The sequence below is a fragment of the Anopheles gambiae genome, chromosome 3, assembly GCF_943734735.2.
Source record: "Anopheles gambiae chromosome 3, idAnoGambNW_F1_1, whole genome shotgun sequence".
NCBI classification, from domain to species: domain Eukaryota; kingdom Metazoa; phylum Arthropoda; class Insecta; order Diptera; family Culicidae; genus Anopheles; species Anopheles gambiae.
The window spans coordinates 3900047-3921706 of record NC_064602.1 but is presented as its reverse complement, the minus strand read 5'-3'; the positions used below and the strand labels follow the sequence as shown (position 1 = coordinate 3921706).

The 21660-nt window shown below is 46.0% G+C and overlaps 1 protein-coding gene across 9 annotated transcripts in view; it reads right to left on the bottom strand.

Moving 5' to 3' along the window:
• LOC1277954 (nuclear receptor-binding protein) overlaps nt 1-21660 on the bottom strand; it is a 57808-nt gene that overhangs the window by 22215 nt on the left and 13933 nt on the right. For all 9 annotated transcript variants that reach the window (XM_061662749.1, XM_061662748.1, XM_061662753.1 and 6 more), the window contains one exon: nt 12797-13002. In XM_061662749.1, the coding sequence (XP_061518733.1) occupies nt 12797-12931 (135 nt within the window). In that variant the 5' untranslated portion in view covers nt 12932-13002. The remainder of the gene's footprint in view (nt 1-12796; nt 13003-21660) is intronic.

Below are 21660 nucleotides of genomic sequence, written 5' to 3'. Positions count from 1 at the left end.
AGCTGGTGGGTGGGCGGTGGAAGGATGGTGAAGGTGTGCCGAGCCAGAGCGTAAAGGCAACTGCGGATATATCTCGACGATCGACTGGTACATGGTCAAACATTCAGTCCGGCGTGTGTGTGTGTGTATGTAATATAGCTGCTGCTGCTAAAGTTTACCAAACTCATGGTTTAGTTCCGTTCTCGGAGGAATCAACTCTACCTCTAATCGAGCAGTTTTATATATCCACCCACCTCTCTCCACCCTTCGCTAACACGCTTTAGTTCACCCGTACATGAACCACTTGCTGTATAGTTTTGTGTGTGTGTGTATATGTGCTGGCACAGCACGGTTTTATGTTTTGGAGTTTTATGAAGTCGTTCAACGGTGGTTCTTTAGCTGCGGAATCAACGGTGCGCAGCCACCTTCATCCCCCCGTGCACATTTGAACCACATTCATACGCCGTTCCATTGCAGCAGACGGCCACCAGAACCAGCAGCGCTCTCCCCATCGGTGAGAGGCATGGCGTTGTTGGCGGTGGGAATGTTTTCGATTTATTTTGGAATAATTTATAGCTACCAAATTGTACGACTTTTTGTTATTTTTTTGTTTGGTTTCCTTTCTTACTCTCTGTTTCTCCCCCCTTCAAACACTTTTCAATTCATAAATCCTTTTCCTCAAGGGAAGTAGTATAGCATACCTGAAACAGAGAGAAACACAAACACACATTAGATACATGAAATTAAAACAAAGCTCAAGGTGCGAATCAATAATGTCGAGCGGCGGCGGGTCTCGACGCTACGTCCGCTCGTTAAGCTACAGAGATGCATAATTATTCCATCAATCATATTGGGGGGGAGCCAGCAGGTTTGCAAAGATTTATCTGCGGCATGTATAAACTTGAAGGCCCATTAATAAATCAAACTTTCAACACACACCGATTTTGCTAATTTCATCGCTCGGCGCTGCAGGTCCCTCTCGTCGCGGTCACCCGTCTTTCCCTCTTCAATATTATGTTTTGGATACACGCTGCTGTTGGCGTTTTAGTGTGTGCTCGCGCTTCATTTTCCATCAACGATTTATGAGAGCATTTTTGGCCACAATCCTATACCTAACCTGTGACCCCCTTCATTTTGCCGACTCTCACTGCCCCCAAGCACGAGAAGTGATGCTCTTGAGATGCTCCAAAAAGAAGACACACACACACACACACACACACAAATAACACGCCGCACTGGCTCTTGAGATGTTTCGCGGGCAGTAAAAAAACACATACAAACTTTTAATACCATAATCATTGTTGTCGGCCAACAGCACGGCGCGCCGGCGGCCGCCGGTTTATTTCATTCCCCGCAAAAGATGCCTGCTTGTTGGATTTATTACACTTTTCTGCTTTGTGTGCAGCCATCAGCAAGCTAATCTCTCTGCTGCAATGCACCTCGCTGCTCCTGCCTGTGGTCCCCGCGTGTGTGTTTGCTTTTGGGTCTCATGTTTTATGCAGCTGTCGCCAGATGTCTTCATCAATCTGATCAAGCGCTGTCCGCCCGTTTGCTTCCCACGGCGCGAAAAACGTGCCATCTTCTTTGGTGACATGAAATTGTTACAGTTAGTGGACAACACCGAGTTCGGTGCAGTTGACCGCGGTGCTGCTGCAGTAGACAGCGCCAGCAGGCACCACCGTGTTCCACGTTGCATTGTCGAAAGCAGAATTCTACGACGGGATATTAATTTTCACCTCATACATTGCAGTGAAATTCTGTTCTGTCTCTCATCATCATTAAATTTGCTCTTGCAAATGAAATGAGGAATCTTTTACAGATAATTTCAATAACACAGAACATAAAATGCTACAAGTGACTGCACGCACTATAAGGTGCTTTCCGCAAGACGGAAGAACACAAGAATTATTACACCCGTAACTGCATCTAATGACCGTTCGAGACAGGCTGTAAAATGGATCATTTCAATTGGATTAACACGCTCGTGTCTCTCACCCGATGGCGGTGGTGATAATATGCGAGACGTGCACTTAAAATTCTCGGCCACATGTGTCATATTGTGCAAATAATGATAATTGCTGATACACACCATTCCACTGCGCGCTTGTGGCTTTGTCTGTTTCGCAGATCTTCATTGCAAAGTTGAAGTGGAAGAATTCATACTTTGCATTTTCGCACTAAAATAATACTAGAAGTTGCTTAAGAGTAGCGATTTGCTTCGCTTTAAATTATAGGTGCTTTTTCATGGCATTTTAAGACGTATCACTCCATAAAGAAGTTGGACCGTTAGCCGAATCCTGGCGAGGGACTTGACAGTTTACTGCCATGTGCGATGAAATGTGGCACGTGTCTCGGCTTTGCCAGCGTAGTAAATTTGTGTGGCGTTAATTTGTTTGCATAATTTTAGCGTCTTTTATAATCTCTCACTCCTGGCCTATGCTTCGGCAGCACCACGAGAGTTGTCCGCTTTCTGGTCGATGACTAGGTAATTCCACTTTACGACACATGACGTCATAACGCTCATCCGCAATGTGTTAGAAAGGCAAAAAGAACAGGAAACATTACTCAAGGTACATTAGTACAAGGCATAAAGACGGAAATTAATTGCCTTTTTAATAAACTAAAATATTGCAGCAATGTTCACTCTTTGTCACTTTATTCCAATAGACGACTAATAGACAAAAAAAAACATACGAGAGAGTACTATAGGACACTATACAATGGCATTCCGAATACGGTGAATGAACTCTATTGCGCAATGACAGTTCAAAAGATGAACTGCAACTTTCGATAGTTCATTAATTAGTGGCAAACAGTGCCATGAGCTGGATGTGGTGCTTTCGCACATTTCCTGGGACTTTCAAAGTCGCTCGCATGTCTAGGCGAATTATTGGAGAAAGGGGAGTTGGGGGGTAGATGGTTGGTAAGCTCCTTCAAATAACTCACGCACATTCATTCGCCGCTCATTGGAGGTCAATGACGGATTCAATGGCCGAAAGAGGGGAACTGGAACCCATGGCGAACGTGGTTGTTCCACCCCGAGAGGATCACAGCAGCAGCAACACAAACCTCCCATCGGAATACATTCAAGGAAAGGTACCCGATTTCTTATGACTAAGGCGAGAGAGGAGTCAACCTTTGCACACGTAACCGGTAGTAGCGGTAATATCCATGCCAAACCAGTTTCTGACTAAGGAAGGGTGGTATTCGCACAGCAACCAGCGCCTGGAATTCCGACACTGGCCGGTCGTTGACGACCGGCATCCACTGGTGTCGACTGGTTTACGACCGAATCGATCGGAACTCCGGACGCATCCGTAATGGGACTTTGCTCACACCCCGCCTACGAGGATCGGGAGTGCAGACGCCGCTAGAGTTCAACAGCAAGTTTGGTAAGGCTGGCGAAGAAGGATACACTACACACTATGTGGCCTTCCTTGAATGTGTTGCACTCTCCGTCACGATCTAATTGAAAATCGAACCTACCTACGTCGATCGACTTGCATCCAAATGTGGACAATGCCGTCTCTTCCGGGGAGGTTAACTCTGCAGTGCGAAAGGATCTTTTCCTTCAAATGACTTAAATCGATCTCTTGGGCATAAAGACACCACGAGAAATCGATTTCCAGCACCATACTTTAGAAAGACAAAGGATGGTCTTTGTACAGTGTAAAAGATGAGTAACAGATACTCCTATTTAAGTCCCTGTTGTCCAGAAAGGGTTCTTGGTGGCAAAATGAACCCACCTCATTAAAACAAGTCATCGAGGAAGGCTGCCGAACAGGTTGAGTTTGCAGCACGAGAATACTTCTGTAAAAGCTATAATCAGTCTGCAGTAAGTGCAAATCAAGAACAGAGGACCCCGTGTGTTAATGAGACATCTGTGCAGGTCTGTCTATGCACTAGTGTTGCGCGTTAATGTGCTATAATGCAACCTTGTTGATTCCTGTACTGTTAAGAAACAGTTACAAACATTTACCATTTTGCTAGTGAATTGATGTATTTGAAGCTTTACGTAAGTATGCCTCCTTACCTTGTACAGGTTGAGTAAAGAGCGATTGGAATGTCTATACCACTATTCCCGACAAGCGTTACATTAGCTTCAAAACATGTTGCCAGCCCATCTCAACCACTGAAAGCATGAACATAGCTTGATTGTAAAATATTATTTACAACCGGCGGTCATGGTGCAATGCTGACCTTACTTTAGTAGTAATAACAGCACATCAATTATTTGAGCAGTTAAACTGGCCTCTTCTTTAACAGCTTGATTGGGATGTGGTAGGATAGATATTATGCTGTTTGGCTCTCACTCTCCGCTACTGCGCCAGGGGATTTATAGTTTTATATCTCATAATGATGTGCTGATTCAATCAAATAGAAACGGAAAGTGTGTGTACGTGTGCACAGACGAATGTTTTATGTGAACTCACACATGCCCAAACTTTTTCGAGAATAATATATCCCAATCCGGTAGCTCTCGACTCAATGCTTCACGCTTTCCAATCGACCGACGACGGGGAGGGCAGCACGGGAAGTTACACACATTGCACACGAAATGTTGCTTTCCCTAAGCCGGGATCTGTGCCCCCCCCCCCCGCCTCCCCCCTAACGCGTGTGCATGGAGCAGCAGATAACGAAATTTATCTCCGCAAACACCCATCCAATATGACGCATGGAAATTGCACCCAAAATGCGTAGGCAGATATCAGTGAACCCAACAGTGCACAGCTCCGGAAGCCGTTGGTAATTTATGTCACACAGTTTGGTTGTCTTATTCTGTTAGATGTCGCTAGTCAGAAGTATTAGTTATGTAACATCTTTTAGAAAAAAAACCCTGTATCTTATGATCATTAAATAACCACTCTGCCTACTTTACATAGACATAGTAGCTGAATTATTCAGTGAATCTATCACGTAAGGGTTGATCTTTTCTGTCAGATTATCGCCTTATCGGAGTGTCTGCTTCCGTCACACTTTACCCTGCGCTAGAGTGCGTCATGCAAATAAGCACACTTAGTATATACATATACTGGCATCACGAGTGTACCGGCGAAAGGGACCGGAGGGTTGCTGCAACAATGTAGCATTAGTAGCACACCACCCGGAGCAGCAGTACATCGGTCGCTGCGAGGTTAAATCAATAGAACAAATCCAGGACACAAAAAGTAAAGCGTCGTATGTTTGTGTGTGATAATTATCTGCACGGCTTATACGCCCGCTTGGGTCAACCCGGCCCCGTGGGCGTGTGAAATGGCAAGGCAGGTGTGTATGCACCACCCTAGAGGGTGGGTGCACTATCGATTCCTGTGTTTCCGTGCTCACTACAGCAGCGGTTGCCTTCCAGCGACATCGTTGCTACGTGGACAGTAGCATTGCGTACTTTTGCGCACAAGCCGACACTATTTATATAACAGACATAAATGCTAATAAGCTGTTTTTATTATGATTTGGTTCATCGGTGACTTCAGTGGGCGGCAGAATGGGGGAGAGTTCGAGGTCACCTGATACCATCCGCAAGATGTCACGTAGGAGTGTGAACATTGCACTCCACACACAGCACCCGGTCGACTTTAAATGTCTTTGCACTGGAGAGCGAGACCTTCAGAGCGGCGGCGGTAGTTAGCACTAGGCTAACAGATACAACCGCGTCCGCGTTCAGGTTCGTGTAGCAACTATTGTTGTTCTAATCATCCAACAGAGTAAACTACTGCGCGACAGACGGAATTAGCAGTTCAACACTACAAGGACATCTTTCTTGTCGCCCGTATCTTTGGGAATGGTGTACTACACTATACACTTTTTGCACTGAATACTTTGTCCCCGTTTTACGACCTTTCCGCTCATTAGAGAGCTTTGTCGAACGTAGTAGTGTCTCTCGTAAAAAATGCTACCGAATTTCACTGCCCTCAACCACACCATTTGCCCTTTCGTATGCGCCTTAGTTGGCTTCTTTCTTTGCACTTCATTGCACAGCAGACACATTAAAGGACATTTCTTACCGATGTTGTTTCTCGCCCTATGCCTCTCGCTGTGCTGCTCGTCCCATCGAAACCGTTTTTATTAGCGTTGATAGGATGCCATTGCTGGTTTTGGTCCAATATATTGCGTTCTTTACATTTTTCCCATTTCTGAAATGTTTTCAGTAGCCGCTTCGGGCTTCGACGATAGTTTACGCTAGTCTTCTCCAAATGGATCGAAATTGCCTACTGCTTGGTGGCGGGGGGGTTCGTGTGATGTCGTGCTATGGATGCTCCCCTTTAGCTCTTCTCCATGACCTTCCCTCCTCGGCATTCGGATCAACTGATTCGGGGCGGGCTGGCTACTACATTTGGGGCGCGTTAGAAGCGTTGTGTATTTTGCACTATTTGGCCGACGTCCAAATTGTAACCGAAGCCAAAAAAAAACCGGTGTGTCGCGCGCGATTGCTTGGAAATTCTTGCTTGGACCGCCGTAAAAAGCGCTAAAACAAACTCGAAACCCAGCAAAGAGAGTTCGTTCGGTCGCATGGTAAGAGGGCCGCGCCGAAAAAGAAAACACCGCGATCATTAGGAAATGTTATCGGAATGTTTACAATCGCCAATGTTGGCTACCGACCGACCGGGGACAACTTTTGAAGCTCGTCTCTCCTCTCTCTTTGTGGAGCCAAAACGCGCGCGCGAGCTCGTCCACCAAAAGCCGTCATTGCTCGTAAAAGAAATCCAACCAATCAAGCGTTCCGTTCTTGGCGATAATACTGCAGCGCACTAGCGCTGGTAGAGGCCTTTGGACGTCTAATTGGCGAGCGGAGTGTTAGACTTTTGCCGTTTCCCTTTCGACTTTGCCGTTTGAAGTGGCCTCACAGACACAATGTTCCAAAATGTGTCTCCGGAAGCGATATTGAGAGAGAACAGACATGCTGGAGCCCAGAGATTCAAATGGAAAAGTGACGAGTTTCGGCATGAAAGCACACAATGAAGGTTTATGTTGGGTTCTTTGTGAAATGGTTAAAATCACAAAAATGCACACAGAGTAGTCGACAGTTCTGTAGGAGCTGCTCCTCTTTATCTTCACAGCATTATTAAGCTGCTTGATAAATGGTGATAATACCGTATATCATTTAACTCAGCTTAACGAGTCAGCTATATCAAGCTGAACGACGTTGCATGCACGATGGCAAAATAGATAAAAATGAGGCAAACAAAAAACCACAGAGAAAGAAACAAAGCAAGGTGAAGATAACTCACCATGGAGAAAGTTGTTACATCTTTGTTTCTTGCGATCCACACCCCGTGTCCGCGACCTGAAATGTGTGCTCGTTTTTCCTCCGGCTTATACCACTGACCCCCGTCCGCCCCGTCCTACCAGTGGCATCCCGATCGGTTGCTTCCTTCCGATTCGGTCCAACCCACGATATCATCATCAAGGCGAATAGTTCATGAAAAGTCAGCGACCATTGCACAAGTCATCGTGCGCCGCGGCTCCATCCGTTTGGCGTGATATGGGCGGCGTCTGCACTTTCTTTGCAATGCGCACACACACACACACACACACACACACACACACACACACACACACACACTCACTCATGTGTGTTTGGCGTGTCGATTCGCACACACAATTTGAGTTTCGTCACAGGGACACGCGGCCCGGTGGAAAAATAGCACAGCACAATAAATAGAAATAAATAGATCCCGTCGAACCTGTCGAAGCGGAAAGCAATTCCATGGCCTTGACTTGCCAGCCAACCAGCCAGCCAGTCAGTGCGCGCGAGTCGCGGCTCAGTGTGTGCAAGGGATGAGGAACCCCCACACCACAAGATAGTGTGTGGGTTCGGTGCCCGCTGCACACCAAATGAAGACGGCGTGCGGAGGAAAGTGAATGTGTGGCGGTTTCGGTTATTTTTAACAGCGACACCCCACACAACAGCGCCACCAACCAGCGCGCGTTGCACGGAAGACAGTTGTGTGCCCACGAGCGCGGGACAGAGCAATGCGAACGAGGAGAAGACACGCCAATGGGTAGGCTGGCTCTCGCGGACAGGTGACACATGGACACTAAATATGGTGCCACAGGATGTGTGTGAGTGTGAGCGTTTTCTCATCCCCATCAAGCGCACTTTGAACTCTTCTGTCCTTCCTGTCTTGTGGCGAGTGAAAGCCGCCGTGGGTTTAGGCGCACGATCGTTGAGACATTGTCCCAGTGGACAAAGTTTCTGACAAGCGTCGTGACGTCGGTGTGAGAGATGCGAACACTAAACGCTTACACAGTTCTTCCTTCAGTCACCTTTTGCAACCACCGATGGATGACGGGTGTTGAGGAGGTTGAATGGCAGAAAGACACACATCAAACGGTGAACATCTTCCAAGGGTGAAAAGAAAGCAAGTGATTGCTTCTAATCCTTTTAGAGATGATATGGCAGACATTGCAGACAGTAAGAGGTACGTAAAGTATAAAATGTATTGCGAATACTTTTCTCATAGAGAAATGTATTACACAAACTCATATCTGTAGGATCCAACTCTCCACACGTCCACATTCTTCAGTTCCTACTCATCCCACTCAGATCCATAAAAAACGTGACAGTGACACACAGGGCAAAGGCATTCTGCATGAATGACTCATACAACGGTTCCATGCCGCTTTCATGCGTATTTCCCATTACTGCCAAATGCATCACGCGCAGGCGAATATATGCTCGTTTGCATATGGTTAACATAAAATGTAATGAATGGACGACACACAGGAGAAACTATTTTGTGCGTGAGTGAGAGAGAGACTGCGATCTAACAAGGTTCAAGCAAACTCACAACTGTGTGTGTACGCGCAGTTAGTAAAAACTCCTTGTTTGCTTTCCCAAGCCATTTTCGCACTCGGTTCGGCTCTTCGCATCTCTTCGCAACTTGCTGCTGCAAAAACCACCAAACGATCCCTCCTCCCTTCCTACACCGTTTCATATGCGGTTCAACTCCACCAATCTCGCCCTGTTACTGTATCAACCGAACACAGGCTAATGGTTGCAGGGGGCTCGACGAACAAGCAGCAGCTCGCGTGGTTGCGCGAGGTGATGTGATACGCACTCACATACATGCCAGACGCGTAAGACGCGCGAGAGAAGATTTAGGCGTCTACGCCGACGACACAGCCCCCGTCGTGTTCAACCGTTCCGTCAACGCCCTCTTCCCCTTCGTATCCTTCCCTTTCGCGATGGGACTAAATGCTGATTTTGCGACTATTTTTAGAAAGGTCTACCCATGGTGACTGCTTTGGATGCAGCATAGCAGCGTCTCTTGCGCGCTGCTGTTTTGCGCCACCGACCGCCTTCAACCGACCGATTATTGCGGACGTCGTTGGATCCCTTCCTTTTCCCCGATGATAGCAGCTCGGCGGTGGCGGTGGTGGCGGCGGTGGTAGAAGCAGCCGGTTCCCGACGACTTCATGCAAAATTAACGTTCATCCCCCCAAAAAAAAAAAAAAAAGACTACAGAAAAGAAACATAGCCCTCGGTGTTGGTGCGAAGGTGTCTACCACACGCCATCATTCGCACCTTTCGGGAAGCCTTTTGACTTTGCGCTAGACAGGCATGGGGCATCTGAAAGACACGGTCCATAGAGAGAAATGGTGAAATATTTGAAATTTTACAGCCATCATTATTGGTCTATTAAGCGCGTTTCGTATCCCCATCCCGCCATTGATGCGGCGGACACGCAAGAAACGAGGTGGAGATATATATTTATAGGGGTTGCATCTATTAGCGATGGTCAACCGGCCATGAGGAGCAGGAAGAGAGCGTTTGCTTCTTCGTTTTGGTTGGTGATGCTGCGACTTGGTTGCATGTCAGAGACACGCAGCTGAAGTGCAGTCTTGATGCTACAATGTAGAATTCAACAGTTGACAACTCCTGTCATTCTTGGTCTATTGCTCCGTTCAACTCCAACATCCATTTGTGCAACTTGAGGTTACGCCTCTTTTGAATTCTCAATATGACGGGTGCGAGCGATGACCTCCTCTTTGCTACTTCTTCTTCATTTTTCACATGCTTCAAATGCCATTCATGCATATAAATGCAATCCCGTCAAGACGCTGGTATGTTGTTGCTACCGGTTCTATGATCCTCACACACATACCATTGCCATTACTGCTTGTGTATGTACGTGCATCATCGCTATTTCGATTGTCATTTCAGCGGACACAAACTTTCATGCCACTTCACTGGAAAAAGGGTTCGGGAATAATTTATCGCCATAAAGGAAAGACTCAAGAACAAGGGATGGCTATGTTTATAAATCACTCATCGAGAGTGCATTTTTACGCCTACAAGACCAGATTTAATGTAAAGTGCTACAACACGCTCGCTAATACTTGGCTACAAACAGGGCTACAAACATTGGCGCAGCAACGATGGTATGCGAGAACTGGGGGAACAAGAAAAACCAGCCCAGCAAGAAAAGATGTCCAGCAATTCCAATGTGTTTCCCTCTCCCTTTGCCGGCGCGATTGTCCTCCAGTTCCTTTATGCTTCAACTGTGTGCAAACAGTACGAAGACGCTATCCCTTGGTGATATTTTCTACTCTGAGCAAGTTGCCCCGTGAGTATCGTGTCCCGGCGCACAGCCGGAATCTAGACGTGAGCTCGCAATAAACTTATTATATACGACCATCCTTTTACGATCTGCTTCTACCTGGACAGAGGTGCTTGGTGTGGAATTAACTTGCGGAGATAGGAACTCGAAGGAGAGCTATGTATATATATAAAGATAGAGAGAGAAAGACAGAGATCGGTAATTTGTTACCACAGCCCAGGGAACCACTTTCTTTCTATTGTCTCTAAGGATGTGGAAAAATCCTACAAATCACCTTGTCTCGGAAAATAGATAGTGCGGCTCAGTGGCAGCAGTGTCGGAGGTAATATTAAAAATGCCATTCTCCACCTGAGCTCTTCGCGTGTCATAGGTATGCTCTCTTAACAAACTTAATAAAATAGGAGCACAATGCGGGACAAATAAAGAGAGAATAATTCAATGCAAACTATACAGTTTTACGTAAATTTGAAAGCAATACATAAAGCAAATCAGCGTCCCCCTCAATCAGAAGAGGACGTTTCAAATTCTCACTTGACAAAATGCAATGCAGCAACTACGTGACTTCTACGCAAACATCAACCAGGTCAAAGCAACATCGATAAACTGCAGTATGTCTTTGCATGAAATCGATTCCACTACAAAGTGGCAGTTGACACAGATGTGAAATCGACTCAGATTACGCTCTGCATCAAGAAGAACACACACTCTTTCTCTCTCTCTCTCTCGGTCAGCATCCGGAGGACGTATCTTATGGATTACAGTAACACAATAAACACAGCAACACACTACACTGCAACGATTGACGCATATTCCAGAGGACAATCTTGTTTGTGATAATGAAGAAAAGAAAAATCAAACAGAAAAACACATTCTATTTCAGTGCCAATGAAAAGTCAGATTGCACAATATAGAACACGTCAGAAGGCACATGTGGACGTGTGTGTGTCAGTGATGTTATATTACTCCGTTCCATAGGAATACATTCGCAGGGTAGTAGTGGCATACAACGCAACCGGAAATAGTTCTCTCACATCGTTTCCTATCGTAAATTTGCACCATTTCTTTCGTCATCCACCTATAACGCGCCGTCGTGTGCCACTACTAAAGCTGGTTCCGTCCTGAGCACTGGTACTGGCTGTTGTTGTGGAGGATGTGACAATTAATGCTTTAATTTATGGACTAATTGGACGTGTTTTCATTCGGTAAAACTTGCTCAGCGAACGGCTATGCTATGCAACAGACAAAAAGGAAAGACAGTGCATAACACATGCTCATTCCTTTGCCGGAAACTCACGGCCATGAATCACGCTAGAAAAAGGCTTCATTGTGCACCAATGGTGACTAAAACCGTATAACACGGAATGACTACCAACGCACCGGTTAGTTAATAGGTGAAATGTTCTGCAAGATAGCTCTCGCATTGGACACACGGCGGACATACAGCGTTGCAAAATAAAATCCCAAATTCACCTATGGCTAGAATTTTGCTGGCGCACAACAGACGACGCAGCGGGAATATTAACGGAAATAGTAACGAGTTTATAAATCACTACTCTTTTCAGTTCTGCGCTTGGTTGGTTGGTCTACACAAAGTGAATAAATGGAATGATTGTGGCAGAACAAGCAACAATACAATGCTGGTGGATGTGTTGCTGAAAATGATGCTGAACTGACTGACCGCATTGGAATGGGATAATAGAACCAGAGTATAAAATGTCTCCAGTCCCCAAAAAAACGACATGAAAAATTCATAAAAAAGGTATTGTACATCAACATCAGAAGATGCTCCAACAAAAAAGGGCACTGCGCGTCTTCATCCAAACACATTCCGGCAGGCGTTTGTTATCAAATAAATAGAGAGAGGGACCATTCTATTCGGTTGCTTTCCTTTCCTTCAAGTGGTGCTGACAAAAGGTCAAATTAATTTTGCAAAAACTGTGCACACACACAATGGAGACCAAGAAAATCGGCTTCTCTCGGCGACCAAGACGACACACACTAACATGGGAGGAATGGGATGATCAACCTTAACTCGACTAATTTTTGTTCGCTTGTTCGGACCGTGTATACACTATTCAGCTTGGGACAATCGAACAAGGTTAGTTTGTTACAATTGAATATAGAGCGTGACTCTCTGTGCTCTACAATACAGTTACAAAACTAAGAACTTTCTCCAATTTTCACAAATTTTCGACAGTTCTCAGGATGTCAAGAACTACGCATATAATGTTCCATCACTTTGGTAAAACACCTACCTCTTCTCTGCGTTTCAGCCATCTTCCACACGGACTTTCCTCTAAAATTTCACTTTCATCCTCCGAATCCTCGCCACTCTCTCTGGGGGACCTGTTGTGCTCGTTATCGTTGTTACTGGAACGACTACCCGGCATGGCAGAACAGAAGCGGCTTGGGAAAAAATATTCGGTCGACCTCCGGGTGTCGAGGATATTTTAATTAGTACCTGAAACGAGAGGGAAGCAGCAAGAGAAGCGAACGAGCGCATCCAATTAGAACATATGCCAACTGTTTTTGATCGAAGATAGGGAGAAGACTCTACAGGAGAAGGATCTACACGCGCGGCTGTGTGACAGCTGCTGTGTGTGGTGATGTGTGATGACGATGCAGACACGAAAACCGCAACCCGACTGGGTAGGCACTGAAACGATTGCGAGAGCGCGTGCAACTGGAAGCGAGTGAACTTGACCTTTAGGAACTTTAAATTTCTCAACAAACCCAGCTGGATTGCATTCACGAAGCTCTAGCACGAATTCTACACGTCCATGGTAGCCCGTCGTCGCCGTCGTGGTTGTTGTTTCTGTGTTGCTATGGTGCACACCCGCACGGCGGACCAACTGCAACGTCCCAACAAGCAGTCAGGTCCAAGGAGCTTGTGCAGGTCGTCCCTGTTGCGTTTTAATGGTCATAAAACAAGGATACGAAGTGAAAGACAAAAGATTCTAGGTTCACCCAACGAAGAACTTGATTCAATAGGTTTCATGTCTAGGTCTCTTCATGCCCCCGAAAACCAGCATGCCGTTTTGAGCTTATGGATTTGTTTACTACACCAGAACAGGTGTAACGAGTCGATTGTGAGCAAACTCGCGTAACACAAAACCCGCCTGCCCTGACCTTTTTGTGACTGCTGTGTGTGTAAGCTGTGGAATGCTTCCGACCTACAATTTAAAGCAAGAGAGGAGGTCCGCGGTACATATCGATGCGATGTGCTACTTTCCTAAACACGAACCATCATGGCTTCACTCGCTACAGTATCATACAGAAAAAAGGCAGGCGAGAAGTGGAAAAAATGTAGTAAAACATTGACGCTCGCGTGCCTCCGGTCACTGGCTGGCCCAGTGTGTGCAGCACGATTTATGGAAAATTAATTACGAACAGAGTGACATAATTGTACCCTACATTCATCGTTCTCTGTGTGAGTGTGTGTCAAATTGTTGTATTTTCCACCGTAGAATTCCACACACACACGCCAAATGATGTCATAAAAATTGGAACGGACAGCCCGGATTCCTACTGCCCTCCACCCCGGAATGGTATCACCTTACCCATTGCTAAAACATAAATTCTAACATCTATTCTTCGCCGCACTATCGAACGCCCTCTTAAACCCGCCAAGACACTTGCTCTTGATGACACACACACGCGTGCGGGAGGGTTCACCCACTCATATGTCTCAATGAATTGAGGAGCTGGTACGCCTTTGGCACACTCACGCCATCCCCCCCCCCCCCCCACGACACCGTTTGGCTTTAATCGTTCCACGATAAAAATAAAATATAAAAAACGAGGTATTCATGTCGCGGCGGTTTCACGTTTCAACACAAACAACTTGGCCACCGGTCACAGTGCGGAAAAGTGGACGCTTTCGGAAGCTTCTTTTCACGGCGGTGTGGTGGGGGTCCGAGTGGTAGCGCACCCAACCACACCCTCTAACAATCAAACCCGCTGCTCGTCCAGATGGACAGTAAATAGATGACGACGGGTTGGCATAACGTGCGCGCCCGCCGTCCGTCTGCTTGCGGGTGTGTGTATGTACGCATTTAACGTGATTTATTAGAGGTCATCCGAGGGTGGTGATGGTTATTGGCAGGGGGCGGGCGGATGGTCCATCCTTTCCACACCGCACCACACACGTCGTGCAAACGGAAACACTTGAATGTGAATTCACAGACAAACGTTTCCGACCTTTCTTTGACAGACTACGCATTAGAGGCTTTAGTAGTGTATCAAATGCAAGTGCCGGCTTGTCATTGTTTGCAAAGGGTTGAACCATTGAGCGGAGATCATTATGAAACATCTGCTCACGATGATCATTAACGAAGGGGTGAGAGTGTGTGTGGGGCGCATCATTTATTAATCAATGAACAGGTGTGCAGCACTGGAGCAGACCCAAGAGTCGTGCAATTCTCCAAAGTTGTTGCTTCAACCTATCCAACAGCTCTTTGCACAGGTAATTCAGTTTTTGTTGCTTCAATTCCACTAAACTGGACACGCCCAAAAGCCGCCGTTCGTGAATGAATTTAACTTTTATTCGGCTGAGTAACGCAGCACAATTAGAACATTGTAAACACAACATTACACATAACAAGTTGGTAACCTTTTGCTCACAGTATCAAAATACACTTTAAAGCCCCTCTTACTCATGGGACTGAACGGACGTGAATCATACTTGTGAAGGGTTATTTATATTTTCCCTTTTTCCAGAGCATATGCAAACACCGAATTTTCCACTGATTCGATGCTTGACTCATGCACATTTGTAGGGAAGCTGCATGTTTCATTACATCGCTAGCAAAAGAAAAACCGATGGATTTAAACGGCTTAGATCGATTGAGAACGACGAACAACATGCTCGAGCACTGCTTTGCTTAAAAAAACAAAGACTTAATAAAACAATTCTAAATTAACCAGCCATGAGCTCCTTGGAAAGTCACGTAGCTTTCATAATAAATTATTTGACCCAATGGAAAAAAACAATGTCTAGGCAGGTTCCAAAACACGTACAGCAAACGACAACTCTTGTGGAATAATTGAACAGGGAGGCAGGCAGGCATAGGCAGACGGTACACATAATTTAATTCACGTGAAACACAAATGCAAGCATGTCTCAGTGGATCGTATCGTTGATTGATGCTGAGGCAATATGTTTTGCAGATAAAAACGGTCATAAAATCGTAAATCAACCGGGGCGAGAGATTGAAGTTTATATGTCTCGGGTACGCGGGCGCATAAGCGCTACGCATCAAATCAATGTACAAAATAAATCTAACCATCTGTATTGAAAGCTCACCCGCGATAGCACCAACATATTCAGAGAGAATGTTAAACCGATGAAAGGAGATAAAATTTAATAAATAATGAGGTTGCAGTTTTATGCTTACAATGAATATTCACATTCAGTGCGCCCAACGTTCACGCAAGGAATAAACGGACTGTTAGCGCATGAAAGAGGTTGCAAATTACAACACTCAAAGCCCGAAATTTCATTCCATGTGCGTCACAACCATTCAATGAAGAGATGAAACGCGGTGACGGTGGGAAAAAAATCAACGCTGCCGATCGACGCTCGTTGGTGTCGTAAAAAAAGAGGCACACACTTATTTACACTTGCAGTGCACAAGAAACTAACTAATAGCTATCGAACAAAACACACACACGTACGGGGGGAGGTTATTACGGAATGGGTGTAATAAATTTCGAAAGTAGTGCTCTGCTCTCCTTTTGCTGTCCGGAAATCGAAAGTCATTGCAGTGGATGTGAACTGATTTGAAATGCATTTGGAAAGGACGGCGGCAACAGTGTACCGGGGTCATCCACCACTTCAAAGAGCCAACCACACCGCACCACACACGCAATCTATACGCGCGCTTGCCGGCGGTGATGGTAGACTTTCCCAAAGGGAAAGTGTCAAAGATAATTTTGGCAATGCTGCGTCACACACACACACAGAGCACACGATTCTTTTTTTTGCTTGCAAGTCACCACAAAACGGCTGGAAAGTGGGAAAAAGAACTCTGCCAAGAAGCCCGAACCGGCACCCGCCAAAGGAAGCGAAAGGTAGGAAAATCTAGTGTGGAAGTCACGCGAGATAAATCATGCAACGGATGTGATAGTAGCAAAAAGGAAGGGAAAAAAAATGAACGCACACCCATCTAAAACGCCTAAACGGAAACTGTTACGTATATTATAACATATACTTTACGTGCTTTGAACAGCACATCATTAGTGCAGCGCGAAACCAATGCCATTTGCATGCTGGTTTTGTCGTTTAGTCAGTGGATATTTTCGGACAAACACTAGCCACCACCACACGGTCACTACACTATTTTCCATCCAAAAACGCAACAACAAACGCGCTCTCACGAACTGGATTCGCGTCTCATGTTTCGTGTCCGTGAAAGACGCAGCAGCCGCCACCAGCGCACCACCAGGAGATCAGTTTTGCAAACGCTTGCAAGGGGCGCTGGATGCAGCAAGCATATGACGCCGACTAATTGATACAATATGACAGCTTAATTGTGTGATTAAGTATCTTCTCATTTTGTACAACCATACTCCTCCTCCCTCCCTTTCCCCTTATGCCGACCAGTAATAGATCGTGTTAGAGATGGCCGACGCAGCGATACACTTTTGGCTCATCAATATGCTCCTTCTGCAAGACCTCACACGCGGCCTGGTTTTACTGATGGCGTGCGCGCGCTTTCCCGGGCCATTCGCAAGCCGTTCTCAAAAGAAGACGGTCCGCGCCATACATCACCGGGAGCTTACGAGGGGATGCCAGTGTGTGTGTGTGTTTTCCGGTAGGCGTGATTTGAGTTGTTGTCCAACACGTGTGTGGTCTAAATATTCTCTAGCTGCCGCCGGAGCGCGATGGGAGAAGAGTGCGCAAAATTGAGTTAGCGCGAGCGGTGCGTGGACAAGGGAAAAGAGACAAGTGAATATGCAGAACATAACATTTCCATCATTTTCTGCCTGCCCCACCCCCGGACATCTCATCCACCACCCACACGTCTTTTTGCTAAAATTGGATGAATTATTGGTAGCTATTTGGTTTCAATAGAATCACATCTATTTGGTGTTAAAACCATGCTGAGCTGAGGCAGTAATCCCCGTTAAGTCTGCTGGCAAAATACATGTCATAGACGATAGGAAGTATTAAAATGTGTTCAATGAATAAATATCGATTTACGTCACACATCATCATTTGAATCCATTTTCCCATTTCACTGCAAAATCAAACAAATGTGGCCGGAGGATTTCGGGGAACTCTGTCCCAACACTAGGATCGTAATAATTTTAAACCCAAAATCCACCAGCACATGCAACATATGCCGCCGCTGCTGCCGCTGCTGTTAAATTGCCTCAACCAACAAAACCATTATCATAATTAGTTCGAGTGCTCGCACTAAAAGAAATAGCCTCTCGGCCGCTTCGCCCATGCCATGCATAGGTTTCTCCTCCCTTTCCCCTCTTCCTTCTCTCATTCAACAGCGGAAAATTAAACCGAATGAATTTTGGTAGGTCCTCTCCTCTCACGCGTGCCACCTGCTATTACACAAGCCCTGCATGGCAATGGTTTAAACCACCATCAATTTATCCGCTGCACACTACTGCCACTGCTGGACGAAACAGACCTCACCACATCTCGTCCCCATCTCCCCAAATATGTGTATTTTGTGAAAGCCCATCGCTCAATCTCCAGGGAGAGAGAGAGAGAGAGCCGGTTACGCCTCTACATGGGTGTAGCTCACTGTGCAAAACACCCCGGGATGCATGCTCGACCGGACGCCGGACACACTGGCTGCAGTCAACGACAACGTTCACATTTTCGTGGCACGACACTTTACCACTCCTCCCCAGCGTTGCAGTGACAGGAAAAGCACTGAGGAAGTACTTTATCTCCCTTTCCTTCCCTCTATCTCTCTCTCTTCAATACAACCAGTTAGCGCATTAGGGGAATAGTGTGTAGATCTCTTGGTTGGAGAAATTTTCCAAACCCCGCGCATTTCTCTGGCAGGAAATTTTGGGCAACGGCGGCTCCGCAGCCAGAGAAGAAAATAAGAAGCAAATCCGTGGAGAGGAAAGGGGAAGTGAAGAAGAGGAGGGGCGGGGGGGGGGAGGGGGTTTGTTGAGTGCACTTTTTTTTCCTCGTACGTACGCGCAGCAGCAAGCAATGTTGCAGCAGATTAGGTTGGGAAAGTTGGAAAAGCTTGATTGCATTTCACACATGGTTTGAGGAAACCGCAAACAGAAAGCAGGTTGATTATTTTGCAGCAGTAGCAGCCGAGCCATTGCACTTTCTGACGGGAATGTTGAAAAAATAGAAGCAAAATTGAAAAGGAAACTGGACAGTAGACAACACCCAGTAACTTTACCTAACTGAGTGATAGTCATGTTGTTTCGTAAGTGTACAACATTTATCACTCGAGGCAATGGATACATTTAAAGCATGTGCTCAAGTGACTTTATTTATTCACGGCAGTAAGTTGTAGATTAATAGGATTATTATTTAAACTGCTTTACAGTGGCAATTTTATTATGCAATTACAGAGCGGTCTTGGCAACTACTCAATTTGCACGTTACAGACCATTAGCTGAAAACTGATTTCGAACAGCGTATCGCCTCTAAAGGAAGTATGAATGATACAGTCCCAACAAGAGGAGGATACTTATTGCCAAATAAAAACAGTAGGTTTATGTAAGCAAGATACATAACAATGAATAAATATTTACAATAGCGTTAAATAAGAGAACACTTTTTCACATACTCAACAAGAAACGAGAGAGGTAATTAGAAATGAGTAGCTGTACTTGTACTTCTTTTGACCTTTCTTCAAAAGAACAAGAAAACCCCTATCAAACCAGCAGCGACGACACATCTCTCGAGATGTTTTGAAGCTTCATTTGACACTGAGTGTTTGAGGAACAACTCCCACTGCATCTTCTAACCTTCACATTTGCAATGTAAATAGACTGCAAAGAGTTGTGTTTTTCTGTAAGTATTTGTCTCTAGCTCTGAAAATTTCCTCCTAAAGAGTACTGCCCCGTTGTTTTCGTATGTGCAGCTAATATTGTTTCGGCAACACACAATAAAAGATGGATGTCAAAACACGTTGTGCAAATGCCATTATAAATACACTGAAGATGTATTAGCCGCCGCCTTCCAATCGAAAACAGCAACTATGCACACACATTTGCACACATGCACAATGGCTCTTTATTATACTCGAGTGGTCTCTGTCTGTCTCCCGTGGTCCCCTGGCGGTTAGGTAGGTGCAACTTGAAAATGACTTTTTAAACGCCCTAGCGCCATGGTTTGAGCGCACATTAAGCGTTATCAAACGATGGAAAATATATAAAAATCATCATGTCCGATTATAGTACACTTTCAAACAACTGCTATTGCTACACTCATCATGCCAACCCCCATTCACATTCGGTAGAATCTAACAGCACGCATTGGGGGGCGGGGGGCAGAAGAGGAGCAACGGTACAACTGCGTACACGAACGACTGCCGGAATCCAGCAGCTCCGAATGGAAATACAAAAAGAACGAACCGATTTGCGTAGGCGCTTCCATTTATCTCTCCAATGCGGCAGCGGAACTCCCGCGCGCGGTCCGGTCCGTTTCCGCCAACCCCCGGGGATGGATGGGGGGTAAATTTCCATGCCCACGGTCAGTGCACTTTGGTTCGCGGTCAGTGCAAGCGAAACGAGGAAGAACAGAGCGGCGAAATTCTTAGCGCTATTAATGTGCGCGCACTAGCCCGGAGGAGAAGAAGAAGCAGAAGAAGAACGCTCCGTTCTTCAGTTAAAACAGACACTGGCGGGGCGCGCTTACGTGCCCCTGCCCCCCGGGGCCACAAACGCACACACACAAAAGCGCATCCTCAGTCGCTTCTCCACTAACGTGCGTCATAGACGGCGCACGAGACATGCAGATGAGGAGTTGCCGCTCGGGCGTGGTGGACAAATGCAAAAGAAAACACACGCTCGGCGACCGGAACAACAATGTGTGGCTGTGTGAACGTCCGTCGTCCGGCTGTGTCGCCATTCCACGGGTTGGGGTGGCCATGAGTTGGGTTACAACGGGGGATTATCGTTATGTGCATTTGGGCGCGCATGTTGTTGGGATTGTACACGGTGCTGAGCTAAACAGTAGAGAGAGATTGCAGGAGTACCACATGTTTAGTCCCGCTGAACTACCCAAAAACAGTCCCCTTCGCAATATTACATTGAAATTCTTCGTACGATTATACTTTCCGGGAAATAGCTCTATCCCAGAGACAAACACACGCTGCCAAAACCTTCATCGATCGTGCCCAGTTTCATTAGCTCGCGGTACGAACCGATGGATGGTATGTGTGTTGTGGCAGCTGTAAATTTGAAATGCGTGCAAATTTTTGATCAACCGTTCGCTCCCCCAGCTCCTCTGCTCCACATCCTAGTATTCGCGAGATTTGCATTGTTTATTTATCACACACAGAGAACAGAGAAATGTAAACATTGCCCGGGGGGTTTGCAGCAATCTTGCTAATTCGCGCGCAGTCTCAAGTTGCGAATTTTCATCCAACACCCATCACTGCCGGCCGCTGGGTCCGTTGTTTGGCCTAAATCAGACTATTAATTTTTAGGATGCCAACCCCCCCCTGTGCTGTATCGTATGAGTTCTGGAGAAGTTTTTAAAAATGTGTAAATCACAGCCAATGTGTTTATTAAGTTTCTAGATATATTCAATGAAGCTATCGCGCACCATTAATTAGCGTGACGCGGGAGAGGGCAGCATGTTAAGGGAAACAACGTTTCATGCTATGGCATCACAATGTATGACACAACAACTTTTGGGGGGAAATCTTTCGGCCCCGAGACAGGTCTAGACGGACAAATTCATAAATCAAATGGATTCATTGGACTTTCGCATGCAAGCCCCCGAGAGTCAACACGCTCAAGGACGTTGGTCGCTGCCGGTAGGGTTCGTGTGCCTCTTTGGCTCTAACTAATGCCTCTTTGTTTAAACAAAAGTAAACTAATTTAGAATGCAGGCCCTAACGTACAGGACCTTGGAGACATGAAATCCTAGACACAGGACCTTCTTGGGGTGCCT